The sequence below is a fragment of the Bemisia tabaci genome, chromosome 2 (genome assembly GCF_918797505.1).
Source record: "Bemisia tabaci chromosome 2, PGI_BMITA_v3".
Lineage (NCBI taxonomy): Eukaryota > Metazoa > Arthropoda > Insecta > Hemiptera > Aleyrodidae > Bemisia > Bemisia tabaci.
The window spans coordinates 19,647,695-19,669,828 of NC_092794.1; the positions used below are offsets into that span (position 1 = coordinate 19,647,695).

Genomic DNA, 22,134 nt, shown 5'->3' on the forward strand with positions numbered 1-22,134 from the left:
TGATCCTTGTTTACTGCCGATATTGATTCATGTTTACTGCCGATGTTGATTCACTTTATGAATGATCCTGCGATCCGATTCAAATCTGTCGCAAAGGCGTGGAACTGCCGCGGAAGACTGAAGTTAGGTTAGATTGGGTCACGCAACTAAATTAACTTCACGGTAATGCGAGAGGTATCACGCAGAAATGAAGGCGCGCCAGATTAGATCGCGTTAATTTCTTCGGAAGCTGCGATTAACGGCCAGAGTGTCTACAAGTCCAGAAATAGTACCTAATGATTTTTTAAGGGCAGTCCGGAAGTACTGAAAAAGTGCGGAAATTCCGCTAGAAGGTCCGGAATTTTTCATTTTTGTCGCAATTTGAGAGAGAAATTCAAAATTTTGAGATTTCTTGAATTTCGTCACATGGAGGTATTGAAAAAGTACTGATTTTTCCTTTGAGGAGGTACTGAATTTCTCGGGAATGTACTGTAAAAGTACTGATTTTTGGCCAGTCTCATGCTTTTTTGACCTATTAGGACAGGCATTTTTGACCTTACTTTACTTGATTTATTGACGGAAATACATAATTTTGGGAGTTCTTTCTAACTTTCAGTAGAAACGTGAAAAGATAAGTTACTCAAAGATAAATTTTACTCGTTTCTGTGGGCATTTCGTGTTGAAACTTTACAGGCTAGTGGTATTTTAATCGTAGAATTCATTTTCAGACCTTACTTTTCTTGATATTTTAACGCAAACGCACGTTTTTGGGGGGTTTTCAAACTTCCGGCGGAAACATAAAAAGATAAGTTGCTCAAAGATAAATGTTACTCGTTCTTATCGTTAAACTCGCCGCGGCGAGTTAAAGGACTATCTCCTTTTCTCTTTGGTGCGCTGTGTACGAAGAGGAACGGACTGAAACTTTTCGAAAAATTTAGATATTTTTCGTCACAGTCAAAAATTATTAAACTTTTGACATTGCCACAATGAGTATGCCAACTAATATACTGCCGAATCTCGGAATATTGTATATTTTACATACGTAAAGCTCAGTTTATGAAAAAGTCCAATCCATTGCGAATTTGTTCTAATTTGAGGTCATTAGAAGAAAACTTGTTTCTATAATACTGCGAAAAATCGCGATCATTTTCGCGCCTTGGAGTATGAGGATAGGCAAGTTGCACACTTTGCCTCACGATTGAAATAATCTTACGATACTATCACAACTTGTAGCAATCTCTGCTATCTGGGCCCTTAAGTCTCAGAGTTTTTTCCCAAAGTTTCTCAAATTCATAAATAATCAAAGCATTTTAGCGGCAGTAAAACTTACAAAGTTAATACAAAAATGCCTGGAATATATTGCAGTAATATTTTTCGGCAACCTCACCATAGCTTCCCCTAGGCAGTGTATCTCCCTACCATTTCTTCTGCAAAACCGTAAAAATATCAATCGGCGGTGTTTTCTCTACTCCCTCTTGTATACTTCATTAATTTTCATCTCTCAATTTTTTCAGGTATCCAATAGAAGGTAAATTACCTTATTTTACAAGCTGGGTCTTAGAGAGGTTCAATGTAGACCTAAAGAGGCGCAATCTACCGAAAGACCAATTCAAGCCAGAAGAATATCCCGAACCAATCATAAAAGCAGGTATATTATCCTTCAGCAATAAAAATGAGAAAAATTAACGGGAAATGTTCTTGGTGCCAGAACACTGTGGCATGCGTATAAGACCTCATTAATCTAGTGCATTTTGCCATTGAAACTTAATCACGAAGTGACCACCTCTGCTGGGTCCTGCGGGCCGATTATTGAAATTGATAGACAAAGCTATCGACAAAGAAGACAAAAGAGATATGGGGAGATCCTGTTGGTGGAAGCGGAAGGTTGCAATGGACAAAGGCAGTAATTAATAAACTAACTAACGGCAACCCACGAGAAACTTGACAGTTAGTCCATCATTTTCTCCCTTAGTCTACAGGAACCACACATTTCAACCAATAGCATCGCTCCGTACTCCCTATGTCCTTTTTGTCTATCGCTTTGTCTATCGATTTCAATAATCAGCTCGCTGCAGTCTTACTTTCAAATGCTTTTCGTAAATATCAGCAAACAAGGAAGAAAATAAATAAAATTGCAATATGCGGCATAGGTTTATGAATGAAAATTACCGATAAGAGATTGGAAAGCCTCATGCCAAAGTTCTACTGAAAGAAGGCGAGAACAACAAAGGTGAGACATGCATTATTGATTATTGATATTTCCACATTTGAAGCTATGGTAAAAAATAGATTATTGAGGTGTTTGTTGCAAACGCCCAATTTATTGATCCATTTCCATAGATTTAAATGGCAGATCAATCAATATATTGCAAAGCACGCCTTGCCTGGATAAAGTATTAATTTTTCATGTGATTTGATTTGTCAAGGTAGGAGAAACCGTATTTACATTGCACAAGAAACACAAAAATTGACGAAAGTTTTTTTTCTTTCTTGTCCAAATTGAAACTGAATAAATACACTGAAAGAACTTCTCATGAAGCATATGTAAGGTAAAAACAAGCAGTGAACTCCAACACAATGTGTTGATAAGGCGCGTCATTAACTCGCACATATCAACCCCTTTAGTTTTCATTTACAGAGATTTCAAAATAGGCAAACAGCATAAAAAGAGAATTCACGATCCAACACTGCGAGGTCAAAGACGCACCTTGACGAGACCGTGTATTGTGAAAGTAGAAAGCTATTCGATCGAATTTAAGTTTTTTGATCTGCCTCAAGCAAAATCTTATCAGATTCTTGAAGAAAAGTGCTACGGAATAATTTAAGCGAAGAAAGGAAAAATTCTGTCGAACTCCTAGAAGATAAAGTCGATTTAAAGGTATTTTGGGGCTAAAATACCCAAATCACCGGTAGTAAAAATCCCGTTATATTATTGAAAAGAAATTGACTCGATATAAATGCAATTGCATTAAATACGTCTTGATTTTGTTATTTTAAACGTCTTTCCATGCAAAGAAGTTCAACCATGTCGTTGCTTTATTCATTCATGAATTGAAAGTAAGCAATCTACATCCCGAAAATCTACTGATTTGCCGTAAAAAATTGCAGAAACTTGATATACCAGGTCGATGCACCCACTCGTTGAATTTACCAACCAATTTTGTGAGTGCAAATGTGTAAGAATCAATATGCTATAGTCATTTTGGGTGCATTTATTTTTCATGAAACAATAATAATTTCAATCCCGAAAAACCATCAATTTTCCGTATAAAATCGAAAAAATCAAAATATGTCAACTCCCCGACGTGAAAATTAGATTCTACGTATGTAAAATGTAAATACTTATGTATCGATATGCTGAACAGAACTATGTGTGGACAGTCAGAAGCCCGCGGCAACATTAATTCAACAGAAAAACTGTAAAAATTAGATAGGATTTTAGCCGCTTTGCCCGCCTCTCCTCGCTACTTACAACAAACCGTTCTTATACTCATCTCAAAATTTTTCTCAGAGCTTTGGGTTATTATCAGCTTCCATTTAAACTCCGGTTCGATGGCCGAATCGGCTGCCAAAAAAGCAAGCCACTGTTGAGGGGTTCTATGAGAAATTCGTGATATTATCGGCTCTCAGGAAATCACCCCATGGCTAAAATTGGTGGTATAAATGTTTAAGTGCTTAAAATAATCGTATTCAAGAAACTAAGGAATTAAACTATGGAGTCAATTTCTTTTTAATAATATAACGAATTTACTACCGGTGATTTAGCTATTATAGCCCCAGAATACTTTTAAAGCGCCTTTGCGTTCCAGAATCTCGACGGAATTTTTTTTTTTTTTTTTTTTTGCTTAAACGATTCAAGAAACATTGTAGTTAAAAATATAAAGATTTTTCGATTTGGACGTATGAAAAATGTTTAACTCGTTCAGGCACACCGTGTATTGTATGGAGTACTGCTGTTATTCGACCGTTGTCTTCAGGTCAAAATTCTTACAAAGAAGCCCCTTGCAAGAGGCAAATTTTTTGTAATTTCTCCCAGTTTTTTCAGCGTTAGGTATATAAATGAATTGTTTGTCAAATTTTGAGGTCAATTATATTTAATTGTAATTTATACTTTCTTTTTTTCCCCTTCATTTTATTTTTCGTATCGAGGAGTCGAGGTTTTGTTGATTTCTTCGGATTTCGATTACTGTAACTTCTCTTCTATTCGGCCGATTTTTATGAATGAGGTCTCTTTTTATTTGTGTTTTAACGGAGAGTAAGGAAAAAATTGCTAAATACATGCGAAACAATTTTTTTTGAAAATTGGATGAATCCTAGCGTGACGGTGAAATGGTTAATGAAGCGTGAGTAATTGGGGTACGGGTATCGGCCGCGTTGGGACCCAAGGCCCATTGTTCTTCGTGACGCCGACGCAGTGATCAGGAGCGTGGGGACGAGAGGGCTTAGTGGACTCCTGTATGAGCCACGTTTAGCAAATGGTCTAATGAGTCTCGAGGCTCATCACAGATTGCACTTACCACTATCCTGGTGGCCCCGGCTATCAGAGCAAGGAGTACCAACTTTTGAAAAGGATAACAGTGTTGTGGAGATATGTCAAAGCAACGTTGTGAACAAAACGGAGTGAGTGAAATTCTCATTCAAGGAGTGCCGAACTGGTCAGCCATCCTCGAATCAGTTCGCTTGCTTCCGCTTATATATGCATATTTTAAATCAGCGCGCCCCATTCTAAGGTTTTTTTAAAAAAAACCAAGAAACGTAGACTCTTGGTATTCATTACACATAAACTAGCGAGCCCCAGAATGAGAAACAAATTTTAATCATTATTATTGACGGATTAGTAAACTTTTTACACGCTTTGGAAAATCTCAGAAGTTCGCGGTAGTCACTTTTCGGTAAGGAACTAGGGGACTCGGTTATTGTATCGAGGGGGGGGGTCGAAACGATCGCAAAGGCGGTATACTACGTATACGCGCCAAAATCAAGAGTAAGCTGCAAAATGGCTGCTCCGTTGGTTGCGTAACCCTACAAAATTGTGAGAGTTGACGTTAAATGACATTAGCTACTTCCTCAAGGGTGTTTTCATGTAATGACAAACTTGATTTAACAATGTCTTTTACCAATCAGATGAATGTTGTTGTACAGAGATTTCACGGTTTCTACTTGTAACTCTATTTTATCAAATCAATCTTCATTTTGTTTCAATTTTGTATTGTTTTCTGCCTTCAGAATTCATCGAAAGTCTCAAGAGTTTAAATGTGGACCACTCTATTGATGGGCTGGATCGTCTAGTCAGAGCTCATGGCCAAACACTTCATGATATCTACCAGATACGGAAAGGAATAGTTCATAGGATACCTGATGTTGTTGTTTGGCCAGGTAAGTTTTGGCCTGCCTGGCTTTGTCCGAATGTTTTCATTTAAGAGACATGCATCGAAATTAGTTATTCTCTGTAGGTGTTGAATTTAAAAAGGTCCTAAGTAATGGAGAGACTTGAAGCAGGAAGCAGGGAATCAGTGGAGTCGTAAAACACAGAAAAGCTGAGGAAAACTCTCTTGCTGTGCTGAGGAAATAGACAGTATAAGCCTTCAGACCTTGTCAAATTTCTTCTGATAAAATATTTATCTTTCAATTATTCAGAGAATTAAATTTGCAGTTCAATCTATAGTTTTTGAAATTATCATGGGAAAATATTTACAAATATCCTCGAGAATGAATATTTTACGCAGGGAAATTTGGCAACATCCGTATGTTCATGCGGCATTTTTCCTTAGCACAGCAGTCTTAGGAAGTGGAAAATGTTGGAGATCGAATTTTAATGAGTGCCACATAATGAATGATAACAAACAATAAAAAGATTTTGGGGAACCCCTATATAATTAAGACTGTCCAGGTCGCCTCGTATTTTTAAGGAGGTGTAGCAACATTTTCTAGGAAAATGATAGAGCATTTCCTTTAGAGTATTTCCTTTTTCAACCAATTCAAAGAGATTCCTCAAGTGACTCGAAGGTGCTGCTATGAATGAAGGAGATAAATTCTCTTAACTAATTGGATACAAAATTTAGTCAGCAACCAATTCAATATTATCTGTTCCATGTATTTCTATTCTGGCGGAAGCCTCTCGTCTACTGCAATCATGAATTAAATCTGATCTTCAAGGACAGATGAAAAATTTTACAATGAGAAATACTCATCCAAAGGATGGGTTGATGAAAATCATTTTACTTATTATCTTCCTTCTTTTTTTCAGGTTGTCACCAAGATGTTGTCAATATAGTAGAGCTAGCAAATAAATTTAATGTAGTAATAATCCCTTTTGGTGGAGGAACAAGTGTATCTTGCGCTCCCTGCTGTCCAGAATATGAAACTAGAACAATTCTATCTTTGGATACATCACAAATGGTAATATTTTTTTGTCACATCATTTTTGTTTACTTGAAGTGAAAAAAGACAATGCAGACTCTCCGTTTGTACTCTCAGGAAACCGTAAACACTGATTTTAAGAGTAGATCATCACATGAAGGGAACGTGAGGCGCAGATTCAGCTAAGGAATCAGAAAGCTGTTACTCATTTATAACTGCTATCAATATAAAGTATCAAATTAATTTTAAGTTTACCAACACTATTTTTACAGTTTCACCATCAATATGTTCTGGGCTGATGAAGGTAAATAAAAAGATAATTTTCCTTTGAGGCAAAATTTATATGTATCTAACAGTGCTTTAACCTATTTGTTTTGCAGAATAGTGTTCTATGGATGGACTTTGAAAACTTGACAGCCTGTTTTGAAGCCGGTATTATAGGTCAGGATCTTGAGAGAACATTGCAAGAGCAAGGTTACACTACAGGCCATGAACCAGACTCCTATGAATTTTCAAGGTAATTTAAGTTCGATCCTTATGAATTCAGGGTATCTTCAGATCTGGAACACCAAAAAAATTGAGAACTGTGAACTGTCCCAGAATTTCTTCAAGTGCTGATTAACTACAAAGTATTCAATTCAAAGTATTAGTGTACCATATCTAATCATAAGAACCCGATTTTTGTATGTAATGGATTTCATCTTGAATCATTAAAGAAGAACCTGAAGAATTATTAAAAAACTCACCTCCGGGAGTCCTGTTTTATCGCAAATTTCTCCCTCCATATTTTTCTTCCTCCCCTTCCTCTCCCATCTCTCTGTCTTATTTGTGTCTACTTCTTGGTCTGTTTGGTTGGAAGTTTAAGTGTCTATAAAGTTGTGAAAAGAGTAGATACTAAAATCTGAGCGAACCTCAAACAGTTTTTAGTACAGTTTTTAACAAAAAAACAAGATTGTCAATTTTCCCGGGAATCATATAGTTTTCAAGATCCTTCTGAAGTGTCTCTATTTGCGCCCTCTCTAAACTGAGTCACAAGTTTCAACATAAACAAGAAAAGTCTCACTCCTTGAGTTGACATGAGGGTGTTAAAGGCTCTGTAGTGTGAAATTTCAGTCAAAGATTATTGTGGACAAGCCTTCAAAAATAGGCAAAGTGAAGGCACAGAGTTTTCTTTTTTTGGTAAAAAGATGCTGATTTGCATTTTTATTTCCAGCTTAGGTGGCTGGGTGGCAACACGAGCGTCAGGCATGAAGAAAAACGTCTACGGTAATATTGAAGATTTACTAGTCCATGTGAAAATGGTGACATCTAAAGGTGTCTTAGAGAAAAGTTGTCAGATGCCTCGTATTTCCTGTGGGCCAGACTTTAATCATATTGTCCTCGGATCAGAAGGTAAATGTTATTGCCTTCTTACCTCTCGTACAGGCCACATTGCGTAGAAGTATGCAAGTGGAGCAAATTATATCGATCCATCTTGTGTACATTCTGAGTTATCAGATATGGTATGCATTATTTTTTCTTTCAATCCCTGTAACATGATCAAAAGTTTTCCGTCAATTTTTTGATGCTTAAATCATTGACTGGTTTTTTCCAAAAGTTTAAAGTCAAAATATTTTTGATCGTAAAATATGTACTTACAGTTGACTTATTACAAGTGTCCAAAATGTTGTTGTATTGACACTTTTGATCGAATCTTTAACTGAAGAAAGTTACTGCTCAGTTATGACTTTTTTCCAATTCGTCCAGAAAAATTTAAGTTTCATAATTCAATTTACTGAAGTCCGTCCTTTTTTTGGCCTTCAGGTACATTAGGCGTCATCACAGAAGTTGTCTTGAAAATTAGACCTTTACCAAAGTGCAAGAAGTATGGGTCCTTAGTTTTTCGAAATTTCGAGTCAGGTGTAAAATGTTTAAGGGAAATAGCAAGACAAGTAAGTGAAGTTTTTATATCTATTTGTAAGTGTTCTCTTTTTTACCATATAAATGCTAGAATTACCACCTACAAAATAATTTCTTAAATGGTAATTTTTCAAGTTGCGCAGTTTAACTATAAAAAAAAAATATCGCTCATCATCCAGTTTATTTTTTTAGTGGTTAAAACCTGGGAAAAATGACGATTTATTTCCTTAATCATGACGTGAGAGAGCAGGAAGAATTGGAAACGACATCTTACTGATCGTAGGGTTCTAGTTTACCATGATATTGATAAAACATGACTCTTGTTTTATGGTTTAAAAACATGGTCAACATATGAAAATCAGTATGGTATTTGCAAGTAGAAAAAAAACAAAAACCACTTAATATGCAAGCCCTTCATGTAAACAATCTAACGTTACATTGTCTTTCCCGTGGAAACTTTTCATCTGTGAGATACGCAATCTTCAAGTTGGCATGATGAAAATTTTTGAGGTCTTCTGACATTTGAATTCGCTCATCTCAGAATTATTAATGTAGATCCAATTTTAGGAGTGAAATTGGACCGTGTTAAACAGAAAGGAACCAAGCTACATCAGCTTTTGTCGAATTTAACTGGCCAATTTAATTTTTACATGAAAACGCTTCTGCGGATTTTTGTGCAAATTTCAGTGAATTTTCCCCATTGTATGAAGCAAACTCCTAAAATTTTTCAAAGGAATCCGCACAAAAGTTTTCTCGTAAAAAATTAAATTGCTCCGTTAAATTTGGCAATAGCTGATGTGGCTCGGCTCCTTTCTGTTAAACGCAATCCAATTCATACCAATAACAACTATCCTTTCTTTGTGTCCAAATTCATCGATGGTTTGGAACTAGTCCTTGGAAAGGAAAATGGCCGGTACTTTAAGGCAAAATATGTTTGCACCCCAAACTTTTGATCGGTTTAAGGTAACAAAGTGGGGTTTTTTTAATCTTTGTTTCATAAATGTGTCAAGAAAGTCTTGATGAAATTGAAGGAAACTGGACAGCATGGAATTTTTCTCCCATTATTTTCCATTTTATCAATTTTACTATCAATCTCTAATAATAGCCTATCATCCTTTCATTTCTCACAGAGGTGCCAGCCAGTTTCAATAAGATTGATGGATAATGAACAATTTAAATTCGGAATGAGCCTTCGTCCTGTGCCTGGATACTTCCGCTCTTTTGCAGATTACTTCAAAAGGATTTATGTGACAAAAATTCGTGGCTTTGACATCGACCAGATGTGTGTAGCAACCCTCCTCTTTGAAGGTGATGATCATGGTCTTTCTTTCTCTTTCACTCACAATACTTTTAATTTTTCCCTTTTAATCTTTTATGTTCAAAATTATGCATGATAATAATATCTGATGGAGGTAAGAGGTATAAATAATGGGTGTCGTTGCGATCATTTAATCTTTTTTATATGCAAATTTCATGGATTAGAACATCATTAGTCAGTTTTTCGGATCCCTCCGAGTTACAGCCTGTCAAACTTCAAATCACATACAACCTGCAAGAAAGAAGAAAAAAAAAACTGAATGAAATTTTGTGAAAACAAAAAATACCATCAAACCAAGAACTGTTTAAAAAAAAAAAAAAAGAAAAAATTAATGTAAAAAGGAAAAAGTAAAAAGGTGAAAATGGATAAAAGCAGACCACAAGAGAAGTACAGAATTATTTCTCTTGAAATGGAGTTCCAAAAGGTTATGTATATCATTTTTTCAGAATCTACTCGTGTCAAGTAATGCAATTTTTACTTTAAATTAAAAAGTATTATCCTTCTTGTCAGCAAATTTTTAATGAAAATAATTATAATTAAAAAAACAAAATAAATAGTAAAATGAGCTTTTGTTTTCACAGGTGATCCAAAAGATGTGGCAGCTCATGAGAGAAAAATCACATCAATAGCACGAGAGTTTGGCGGACTTGCAGGAGGTGGTCAGAATGGCGAACGTGGCTACATGCTTACATTCATCATTGCTTACATCCGTGATCTAGCACTTGATTACAGCATTGTTGCGGAGTCGTTTGAAACCTCTGTGCCGTGGGACAAGGCCAATTCTCTCTGTGAAAATGTTAAAAAATGTGTTGCCTCCGAATGCGAAGGTTAGATTCAATCTTCTCTCCGTTGTTGAGTAGTCGTATAAGTCAGCATAGATTCCTAAAAGGAGCAATTTGAGTTTCTCAATTATCACAATTATGGGCTGTGCGTAATTTGTTCTAACTTGATGCCCAGCTAGGACTTTACAGTAGCTTTTTGAGCTTATTCAAGGGGCTCAATAAGGCAGGTCTAAAGGATACCTCTTTTTTTAGTTAATAGCAAAAAAAGAGCATCAACTGTGATGAAAGCCAATTGGATAAAACTCTGGTCCTCTACACCACTTAAATATGAAGTATTTGCCTTTTAAAGGGTTAAAAGTCAAAATATGCATCCTTCCAAAAATCTAAACATCAGTATGCAAGGAATTTGTTGATTGAAGTTCTTTTATTGCAAAAATGTCAACCGTTTTAATGTGAGGAGGAAGGATTAATTAAAAAATAATGACTTTTGGGCTCTCAAAATAGCCCTCTTTGTCACTCTGTGGAAAGTATTTTGAATATGTACAAATTTTGATAATATGATAAGAAATAATACTCATCTCTCACAAAGTCTACAAGTGGCAATCTGGTGGTCAAAAATGTATTTAGTTTTGAAATATTATTAACATTGTGCAAAACATATGGTCATGTACCAGCTTGAAGCATCCAGTGTTTTGATAGCCTCTTGTTTATTTTTTTATTAATGTATTTTTACTATGAATCTAAAGTCCTTACATTTTTCAAATTTTGAGTCCGGCTGTTCCTTTTTCTCTCCATCATTATCAACAAGCATCTCTTTAACCATAAACCACCTATCAATTTTCACTTTCTTCCACAATGAAATCATTTGCGCATTTCCATGGTTTTCAATGGTTACTCTTTAAAAGCATGCGACTGCGACACTTCCATGTATTCAAACAACTTCTATGTTGTACCTGTAACTTTTATGTATGTTGCTGCATTTTACCTCCTTTCTTTCTTTTTATTTATTTTCTCATTCAGCTGCATACACATTCATATATTCATATTCTGTTTCATGTTTTTAACAGCCAACGGAATCAAGCACTTTCTGATCTCATGTCGGTTAACACAAACATATGACTCTGGTTGCTGCATCTACTTTTACTTTGGATTCAACTGGACGACAGCCGGTGACCCAGTGAAACTCTATGAGCACATAGAGGAATTAGCTCGGGATGAGATCATTCGCTCAGGTGGCTCTATCTCACACCATCATGGCGTAGGTAAGGTTCGCTCCAAATGGTACCCAGGACAAGTTTCCAGTCTTGGAGTGAGTCTGTACAAGGCGACCAAGAACCAACTTGACCCAAATAATGTATTTGCATGTGGTAATCTTGTCAATCAATTGTAATTTACTGACAATTTTACTGTAAATAAGAAAATATTGAGTAAAGACAGTAAAAGAGGTTCCCAAAATATTATGAATAAGAACCATTCATAAAATATGTAATGCTTCATTCCAGATTTTTTGACCCCCCTTGTAACACTTTCATGATGTAGATTCTTCATCACGTAAAAACAAACAGTCGCTCCTCTCCATCCCCCCCACCCCCTAGTAGCATTACATATTTTATGAAAGGTTCCATACTGGACTAGCTAAAAGCAATGGATTGCATCCAAGAATATTTCTGACAATTGGTCCTTTGTTACCATTTCCTCTAAAAATGGGTCTCAGTTCTCTGCACTGAAAATCTTCCAGAAAAATGAATTTCTCAGGTACTGAATTTCTAGATTGTTTAACTTCAAAAATCTCCGAAAATACAGTACATTGTGCCAGTTTATGACCAATAAGTTGCAAATCTTAACCGGTTTTTCAGGCCCTGTCTACATTTAGCATCAAAGCCCATTACCAGTTATTTAATAACATATTCCAATTTGACTTTTTTGTACTCATGATCCTGTTTACTAGTAGTGCTCTTTAAGGGTTACCTGTAAAAGAGACAGATGTTAAGTTTAGAAATGTGAGAAAATTACACCCAAAATTTTCTAAACTTTGCATTCTAATAACGCTCACAATCAGCTCTCTTGGTCCCCTAAGTAAGCTAGTACAAGAATACATGTACGACAGGGCCATTGTCACAATGGAGATATGTAGTTCCTTTTGATTTAAATATGTTCAATTGAGCTCCTAGTTGGAAACTTGGGGTACGCACTCCCAATGGCTCAATGTTTAAAAAAACAAACAAACAAACCTTAATCATTTAAAATGACAGACATCAACATTTGTCCCTTTTACAGATCTTTCCTCATATATGTATGTGTGTGAATCGCACATAGTCTAAATGATGTAAGTTTTATTTTTTTTTGCTACTTGTTTCGGTCTCAAACCAGCAAACAAAATGTTATGATTGAATTAGTCGTTCAATCATCATGCTGATTGTCTGATTATTCTTTGATTGATCATCACAGATGCATTAAAGTTTCTCCTTGTTTCGAAGAAGCTATGTTTTTCTTGTAGGTGCAATTTCACAGAAATAATATTCCAGTATTTTAGGAGTTAATTTTGAACCCACAGATGTAACTAAGGTTCGCAATTATGACTGACCTTACTACATCTACGTTAATGAAATCATACGGTGTTTGTTATATGATATTTAAAACCTAGTACGAAGGAAACTTAAAATTACCAAACTGCCATTTGATCATAAGTCTATAAGTGGATATCGTAATAACCTCTTTTTGTATGATAATGTGACTGATTTCTGTTAAAAAGAAGTTATATTACGGAGAGTCAAGAGTAGTTTTAGATCACCTACTAGTCATATTTTCTACTCTGAAAAATTAAAGTCAGAAGAAAAGTATCTAGTTCATAAAAACAGGTGTAAATAATAATCTCTCCCATTAAATTTCGTTGAGGTATAAAAATAATAACTTCTCTTCCTCAGGTTCAACTTGATAAGGGTCGGTCTTTTTTTTCTCTGAAGCAAAAGAAATTTATGATACTTGATATTTTCTTAGCTTGTTGATTTCAAAAGACTTCATTTATTTGTGCAAGTGTAGAGCATAATGTTCTCTGATTATCTATGTGCAGTACTTTTTAAAGTGCTTCAACATTGCTATGAATTCAAGTGGCATATGGGGGGTTTGTGCCCAATGAGTCTCTCGTACCGATTCAATGTGGAAGGAAAAAGACCTCCCACTCATTAATGACCTAATTGGAACTGATGGCTATTTCTTTTAGAACAGAATTTTTGCAGCAAAAATTATTGAAAGCGGTCTCTAACTAAAATATCAACATTTTTTTATGCATAATTCAAACGTCCCGCTCATAAAAAAACCATAATCTACTGGAGTTAAATGGCACACTAAATGTTCACACGAACAGTCAATGCAGTATGAAAATTTGGCAACTTCGAATTGACGCTTCAGCTAAGCTTTTGCATGTTGTTGCCTGCCGAAACCGTTAGTGCGTAGTTTAATTCACTTACTCAGGTTTTCTCGTGAGCAGAAAATTCAAATTTTTCGTCGCCAGTGCCAAATACCAACGTTAATATCATGGCTAGGAGTTAATCTAAGTAATTTTTGTTTCGCAAATTGTGTTCTACACTTAAAAATTGAAATTTTTTGGACATTTTGAAGGGGGAACAAGAATTAGAATGCTCGAATTCATACCCTTTTTAGTTGTCCATTATACCCAAAAATCACCATAATCAGAGGAGAATATTGTTTCGCATGTAAATGAAGTCTTTATGTAATTTTTTTCAACTTTGTCCTGAAGTCCATGTATGGAGCCATCCACACAAATTTTCTTGTCTTTTCATGAATGCCATTTTTATGTATACAAGATTAATTAGTTTTAAATATTTTTCACTCTTCAAAACCAAGTTTGGTTTTTGTTACCTCTTTGACCTATCAAAACTGTTAGATGTTTTATATTTGAGAAGAAAGTGCGTTACTCTCTATCCTTGTATGAGAGAATCATCAATGGTTTAAAAATGATAGTGTGTATGTGTGTTGTGATATTGTAATTTGTTAATAATACGAATTTTTTCCATTATGTATGCATGTCTATGTAACTCTAGTGAATGATTACCACCAAGTTTTACCAAATTCTTTTTTTTCTCATTAGATGAACAATGTGTTCATACTCCATGTGTTTTGCTTTATCTCTTTAACTGTATTCCTATATTGTATTTTCCTTTTAGTGTCTTTCCTATTAATATTAACCCTCACTGTTTCCAAATCAAATCCTCCTAAAGGTTTGCAACTTTGATTCTACCCTTAAAACTTGCGTTTTTCTTGTATGCTTTGCTTCCTTTTTTAATCAAAATTTGTAATGTGTTTGAAAATACAAGTTCAGAAGTATACACTGAACCTCTTAAACCTGAAGGCATGTATTTTCAAATCTGATCTCTGAATGATGGTAGGTTTTATTCTATTAAGGATAGGGGGCTAAAATTAAAGACAAAAATATGTATTCAAGATTTTATATGAATATACCAAAAGGAAGTAAATTTTTTTCTCCTTGTCTTAGCTCATAAGGTTAATCTGTTTAGTTCAAATGGATTAAAATTTAGCAGATAAGCTTGTTGTTAAGCCTGTCACTTTTGTAACTTTGTCCTTCAAAACAGCTCATTCAAAGAGAATTTACCACATCATAAAGTAAATTCGTACATTTACAGTGTGCGTCAAAACTTTATTCACTGGCTAAGTTTAATTTAACCTTCCAGTGGAAGAACTCAGATGATCTTGTAATACATGTCTCAAACATCTGTTTTTTACATGTTTGTCCCTGAAACAAGTATTGCCCTTTTGTTCCTTTTGGTGCAAATTTTCTCAGAACAACTGATGCTAATCTTTTACCAATCAGATTATTAGCTTACAAGCGCAACTTAGATTAGATTTTTTGTATGAAAAGACTTACTCTGGTTCTAAAAATTTGCTGAAATTTGACCTTTTTTCATGGATGATATGAAGTACCTTTAGATTTTTTATGACTTGTTTTTGTTGATAAAAATACATATGAAAGAAGAAGAAAAATTATCAACCGATCGTTTGTAGATCAAACTAGGAAAAATTCAGAAAAAAAGAGCAGATCTATGGCTCTTCTTGTTATTTCCATCAGAGCTGATACCAGTTCAATTTTCAATCCAAAGACTTTTATGTTAATTTCTGTTTCAAGTCAAATTGTTACCATCTTTTGTAGATGATTTGTAAATGAATGTAGTAATCACAATTATTGTAGTCATTTGTGAAGTATTTTTAAAATTAACTCCAAGTATTTAATTTAGTCAAGTCTTTTAGAAATTATGCAGTATTTCTGATTTAGTAAATGCCTTTCCCAGAGGATTTTTAAGGCACTGTTAAATTTTACAGTCAAAGAGTAAGCTTAAAAATTTATAATTAAGTTGCCGCAATCAAGGATTCGCAAACTACATCCATATCATGTTAATTAACTAACTCATTAGTTATTCTAGTAGTTTTTGTTTGCTTCTTTGGCAAAAAAAAAGTACGTCCTAAACTTCTATTTTCAAAGAACAGCTGATCTTTTTTGTACACAAAACGAGTTCTTTGGGTTTTTTTTTTTTGGGGGGGGGGGGGACCTAGCACAGTGATCACTGATTTTTCATTTTAATTTATTGGATATCTCTGAAAAAGTTACCTTATAAGAGACTCTTCAAAGAAATAGCACGTATATGTCAGTATCCTAAGATTGCAGTAGATTATAATGGTCCACCTATCATAAAAAAATTTAGACAAATCAAGAGAACTTTTAGAAAAATATCTATCTCAGGTTAAAAAATTTCTAACTGTAGGTATTTCTTGCGGTGGTGGTAAAATGGGGCTCCCAACAAGAATTGCTGAAGCTCTATGAAAGTCCTTTATTACATTTCTTTAACAGGTTGAATGATAATCACAAGATGAAATGTACAAAGAGGGCTAACACCACTTAAGAACACAAGTTTTGACTGTTGGTGCCCTAGCTTCAATTTGTTCACTATGCCTTAGTGTTCACCGTGCAATGGTCTCTATTTTTTAACATTGCATTTAGATCATTTAACATCATTACCTTTCTCAGGCCCATCGATAATGAATAGGAGACCATATCTTTAATATTTTGACAATTTTTAGTACATTTATATGACAAAAAAATCCTCTAGAAATTATCGAAAATCTATGACCGAGCCACCACTATAGTATTTAAAAATTGGCTTTAATCGGATGCCTCTTTCTACCGGTGGCAGCCACCCCACTCAATGAGTATTGCTTTGTGGAAGAAAAATGTGACCAGATCTGTAAAAAGGGGCCTTATCTTCAAGGAGAAACTGCCCCTAAGCTGTTTGCAAATGCATATAGGAAGAAAATATGGAAATTTTGGCGCAAGTCTGACCCTAAAACCTCAAAAATTGAAGGCGGCATTTGTCCTGAAGTTCTGAGAATAAAATTCGTAGGTTGTAGAAAACAAGGTTTAAGGAAAATTCTCTCGCAAAAGATAAGGCCCCTTTTCATAAATCTGGTCACAAATATACCTACATAAGATTTTCATAATAAAGGAATCTTCGAATCGGGTAATATTTCACTACTTATTTAACCTTGCCACTTAAAAGTAGTCCACAGGGAGAGTTTACAGTATTTCGTATTTCTTTATTGTTTGTACTATTGCCTTCAATTCTCGCATTAATCCAGTCTCTTTTTTTGTATCCACATTGCTTGCTTTTCTGCAAAATGCATAGGTACAGATAAGTTTTTTTAATGTCTTTTTTCATGTGTTTTTTTAAAAAAAGTATTGTTTACTAGTATTTTGCACGATTATACAATTATTCACCTAATTCCACCCGGTTTCCGTTATTTTAAAAGTCACCTAATTCTTAGTTTTTTTTTTACAAAGAATTATTTGCAGATTTACCTCGTTTGTAGTTGTCTCAAAACTCTCTAAAATATTAGATGTTCGCCTTTAAGTTTCCAACCTCTATTATTCTAGACTAAAAACTGTCCTTCGTTGTTTGGGGGTTACTTTCCTACGAAGTAGTCTCCACCCGACATTACACACTTCGTTGTTCCCCTCTCGAAAGAAAAATTACATTCCCGTGTTGTCAAATTTCCCATCATAAATTGAATTTTTCTGAGGAAAATCTTGGGCATTTCTACCTGAAAATTTCCCTGATTTTTCTTCTGATCTCGTGCAAAAATCAGACAAAATCTGAGAAAAATCGCGTAAGTAAATTCTAGTAAAAATTTAATAGTTTGAGTCAATTTTGCAATCTCGGAATGGAGTTACGGTGCTTTGTGCAGGAAGGGACGACTTGTCCCAAAGTTCCGTCAACTGTTGAAAGCATTCGGAGAAGTGCAGATGGTGAGATGCACCTTACAAAAAAAAGGGAGCCCTCAATAGTGTATTTACATTCGGAAAATACACGAAAAAATATTAAGAAAAAAGGAAAAAGAATAACAGATAAGAAAGAAAACCATCAATGTTTCAACTCCATCATAGGTACATATATTGAGACGCAACGAAGAGTGTAGAGTTTTTTCCATTTTCGTTTCTTCATACTTTCCTTAAGTGACGGTATAGGCCATTTTACAGAGTTACCTACTTAAGTAGCACAGTGCAACGAAAATTGCACTTTAATTTCAATAAAATTCTAATTTCAACAAAATCGATTTTTACCGATTTTAATTTACCAACAAAATGAGCTCTATGTGTCAGAAAGATGAGTAATATGCAATGCAATGAAAAATTACATCTAATTTCAATTTTATTGCAATAATGTTTAATAAATGGAGCCCCTTTAGATAGGAGCCAGGCAACATACTCAACTCTCAGTGGAATTCAGGGCCGTATGAAGGGGGTGGCCACCTGGGCCGCGGCCCATGGCGGCAAATTTTGCAATTTTTTTAAATGCAGGTACAAAAAAATCGGATTCAGAAAAAAATTACAAACAAGAAAAGGTGACAAAATCCCTCATTTCCTGAGAGTTCATTAATTTCTAATTTTGTCGTATTTCGGTGATACAAAAGACTGCGCACCTTTAATTAGTTGAGTTAAGAGAGAAACCAAACACGTAATTCGGCCTGGAGCGGCGCGGCGCAAAGAGAAATGATCACGAGGACTTGAGATGAAAAGGAGAAGCCCTCGACTCGGCGGTCGGCATATGTAACACATATTAGCGCCTACGAGACTGCATGAATACTTCACGCATTGCGTCAAACACAGCACGGTCGGCGCGGCGGCGTGAAACGCACAGTGCCTACAAGACTACATGAATACTTCACGCATTGCGCCAAACACAGTGTGGTCAGCGCGGCACGGCGGCGGAAGTTAAAATTATTAAACCACATCTATATTTGTTCTTTCTCAATTTTTTAGTTCATTTCTTACAAATGAAAGGCCTTTTCCCCACAGAGATAGGTTTATGGAACTGAACTTTCGCGCGAAGTTCCGTGAACTTTTGCCAGTAGTGTTGACAGGGCTTACGCAAAAAATGTGTCCAACACGAGTGAACGCGTCTTATGCACCCTTCTCCCTCCGGCACGTTCACTTGATGGTTTTTATTGATGTTTCAAAATGAATGAGAAGAGGGCGGCAAAATACAGGCGGCCCATGGGCGGCAAGTAGGTAAATCCGGCTATGGTGGAATTGCAATTGGTTTTTACAATTTAATCGCTACTTATTGAAATCTGAGCTACTCGGGTACCTTACCTTTGGTAGAAGAATGTGCTTCTCCGTGATGAATTCGTCGTGGGGGGGGGGGGGGGGGGGGGGGAGGGGGCGTTAAGCACTAAACCTAAATACGTCGCCCTCTTAATTAAGGGCATATCTCTATTCACACATGAGCCCCGATAAACACGGAGTCAAACGGAGAACAGGAATCACGTGGGCATTGAGTTACGCTCTACGTCAGAGGAACTAGGAGTAGCGTGCTGGAACAAGAATAAGTTCGGGCGGGGCGCGAGGGGGCGCTGCAAGGGTGACGGATTAGTCGGCGGGACGTGTTGTTTGATCAACGGTGAGCTTTTGTTTGAGGGAACCATGATAATGGGGTAGACATCACCTACCTCGATGCACCCATCGCGTAACCATCACGCTCATAGTTGATGGAAGGACGCGATGGCACGCGTTGCGTTGTCATCCTAATGCCGCAGTTTGGTCCCCGGAAAAGTCCGATCCGTGAGGTCGGTAGAATAACATGCCGGGTGTCTACTCTGCCGCGCTAAGGAAGAACGCCGTATGAACACTCGAGAGTTGCCAAATTTCCTTCGATGAAATGTTTATTTTGGAGAAAAATTGTGAACATATTTCCTTGAAATTTTCAGAAGTTTTGTATCAAATTACAAACAAAAATATCTAAGAAATTGGCAGGAAAATATTAAAAAAATGTCCTGAAAATCAGTGATTTATCAGGGGAAATTTGGCAACACCTGAAGGCTCATACGACGTTTTTCCTTAGCGCGGCAGTGCTCTGCCGTGCTGAGGAAGAACGGCTTACAACCTATGTTTCCTTAATTCGTCGGTAATGCGATCTTTTGTCGCCGCTTTGAATATTCGAACGTATTTGAATCAAAAGGAAAAACCTACACTTAATATTAATAATTAGTATTAAAACGTTCCTCACAGGACAATATACTTAAGCATTGATAACTCAAATTATCAAACTCATACTTATATCAAGTGCCCAATTATAAATACAACTAAAAATAAATAGCATTCAATGATTATCACATAATAGTCTTAATTTTTTCCTTCATTTTTATTCTTTTCGTGAAAAGGAATGTGTGGCACTGCGACGCGAAGAGCATCTTGGAGGTTGGGCCGCGGAGTGGCCAGGGGGCGCACCCCATAGTGATTTCCATGCTTCGTCATTGAAAGACTCTTCAAGCATCACATGCACGTTGAACAATGCCAACAAAACGGGAGTCACCCGAGATACGCTGTTGCGCCTTCAATTTCATTTGATACTGTGCAACGCTTCTGGGTCGAAATAGTTGCTTGAAGCGCCGTGAACAAATAAACGTGCAACATAGCTCCGTCCATTGAGCACGGACGGAAATCTTCCTTTTGAAGTTCGCCTTTCATTTCGCCGCATATGCAACAAATAGTTAATAATGCGCGCGAATAGTTATCCCTATTGTCCTCCAAGTCCCTTAATTATTACGAATATAAATTATTAAATTATGAATGCAACAGAAAATCAACATCATTCAATGAACTATTTTGATCATTGTGATCTCATTTGATTGAATCGACGTACGGAAATGCCAAAAACGGTACCCGTTTGAAACAATATTTTTGGCGAGGGACAAGCGAGGGAAACGGCGTTTGCCAATCGGCTGAACTCATCTTCTGGCATCGCCTCTCTGCCAGGGACGGATTTACCTACTTGCCGCCCATGGGCCGCCTGTATTTTGCCTCTCCCTTCTTATTCGTTTTGAAACATCAATAAAAACGAACAGGGGGAGGGGTGCATAAGACGTGTTTACTCATGTTGGACACATTTTTTGTGAAAGCCCTGTCAACAATAGGTACTACCAAAAGTTCACGAAACTTTGCGCGAAAGTAAGTTCCGTAAACCTATCTCTGTGTAAACAGGCCTTCCATTTATATGAAAGAACAAACATAAATGTGGTTCAATAATCTTAACTTCCGCCGCCACCGTCGCGCCGCGCCGCACGCCGTGTTGCGCTGACCGCACTGGTGTGTTCGACGCAATGCGTGAAGTATTCCTGCAGTCTTGTAGGCGCTATGCGTCTCACGCCGACCGCTGCTGACCGCACTGTCTTTGACGCAATTCGTGAAGTATTCGTGCAGTTATGTAGGCGCTAATATGTGTTACATGCCGACCGCCGCGCCGAGGGCTTCTCCTTTTCATCTCAAACCCTTCATCATCATTGCTCTCTGCGCCGCGCCGTTCCAGGCCAAATTGCGTGTTTGATTTCTCTCTTAACTCGACTAATTAAAGGTGCTGTCTCTTGTATCACCGAAAGACAACAAAATTAGAAATTACCATACTCTCAGGAAATGAGAGATTTTGTCGCCTTTTCGCGTTTGTATTTTTTTTCTGGATCCGATTTTTTTTTATACCTTCATTTAAAAAAAATTGTAAAATTTGCCGCCGTGGGCCGCAGCCCATGCGGCTACCCCCTGAATCCGGCCCTGCTCTCTGCGTCGATTTCCGGATTTTGATTAGTTTCTCCTCCCTTTCAAAATGAGTTTTTTTAATTTTTCAAGGAGCTTCTTGGTTTTTCACAAAATTGTATGTAAGAAAAAATTAGGGGCTTGAAGAACAAGGCGCATAAATTAGGGTTTTACTATTTCGAGAAATACGTGTTTGAAGTTTCGAAAATGCATGGATCCTTTTGGCGGGAAGAGAGTTCAAACTGACTTTTTGATGTTTAAAGATTGGAATTTGGGAGCAAATTGTTTTACAGAATATGCACTGCGACTAGTTCCACGTGAAATAATTAAATCGGGATGTGCGAAAACCGCTAATGTCCATTTTTCCAGTCTTCAGTTTTTTTAAGTTGATAATACTTCTAAAGAGTCGATACAACCATTAAAGTGATGAGAGGACTTGTTTTGTAATTAAGATAACCCGGAGACGGGTATCAACGCCATTTTTGTGGTCGGATCCAACTTCGAAAAGTATTATCAACTCAAAAAAACCGAAGACTGGTAAAATGGACTTGAGCGGTTTTTGCACGTCCCGATTTAATTAATATCTAACTTTTTTCAAAAACTGAACTTATGCGCCTTGTCCTCCAAGCTCCTCAAATATGATCGGGCTTTCTTGAGAAATCCCTGAGCTGAAGGTGGCATCG

The 22,134-nt window shown here is 36.4% G+C and overlaps 1 protein-coding gene across 1 annotated transcript in view; it reads left to right on the forward strand.

The window, feature by feature from the left end:
* Positions 1 to 17,147, forward strand: part of Agps (alkyldihydroxyacetonephosphate synthase) — a 24,843-nt gene extending 7,696 nt beyond the window's left edge. The window contains exons 3-11 of the mRNA XM_019059662.2: positions 1,494 to 1,627; positions 5,206 to 5,355; positions 6,227 to 6,378; positions 6,720 to 6,856; positions 7,553 to 7,731; positions 8,143 to 8,270; positions 9,369 to 9,546; positions 10,138 to 10,383; positions 11,406 to 17,147. Of these exons, the coding sequence (XP_018915207.2) occupies positions 1,494 to 1,627; positions 5,206 to 5,355; positions 6,227 to 6,378; positions 6,720 to 6,856; positions 7,553 to 7,731; positions 8,143 to 8,270; positions 9,369 to 9,546; positions 10,138 to 10,383; positions 11,406 to 11,728 (1,627 nt within the window). The 3' untranslated portion in view covers positions 11,729 to 17,147. The remainder of the gene's footprint in view (positions 1 to 1,493; positions 1,628 to 5,205; positions 5,356 to 6,226; positions 6,379 to 6,719; positions 6,857 to 7,552; positions 7,732 to 8,142; positions 8,271 to 9,368; positions 9,547 to 10,137; positions 10,384 to 11,405) is intronic.
* The last annotated feature ends 4,987 nt before the right edge of the window (positions 17,148 to 22,134 follow it).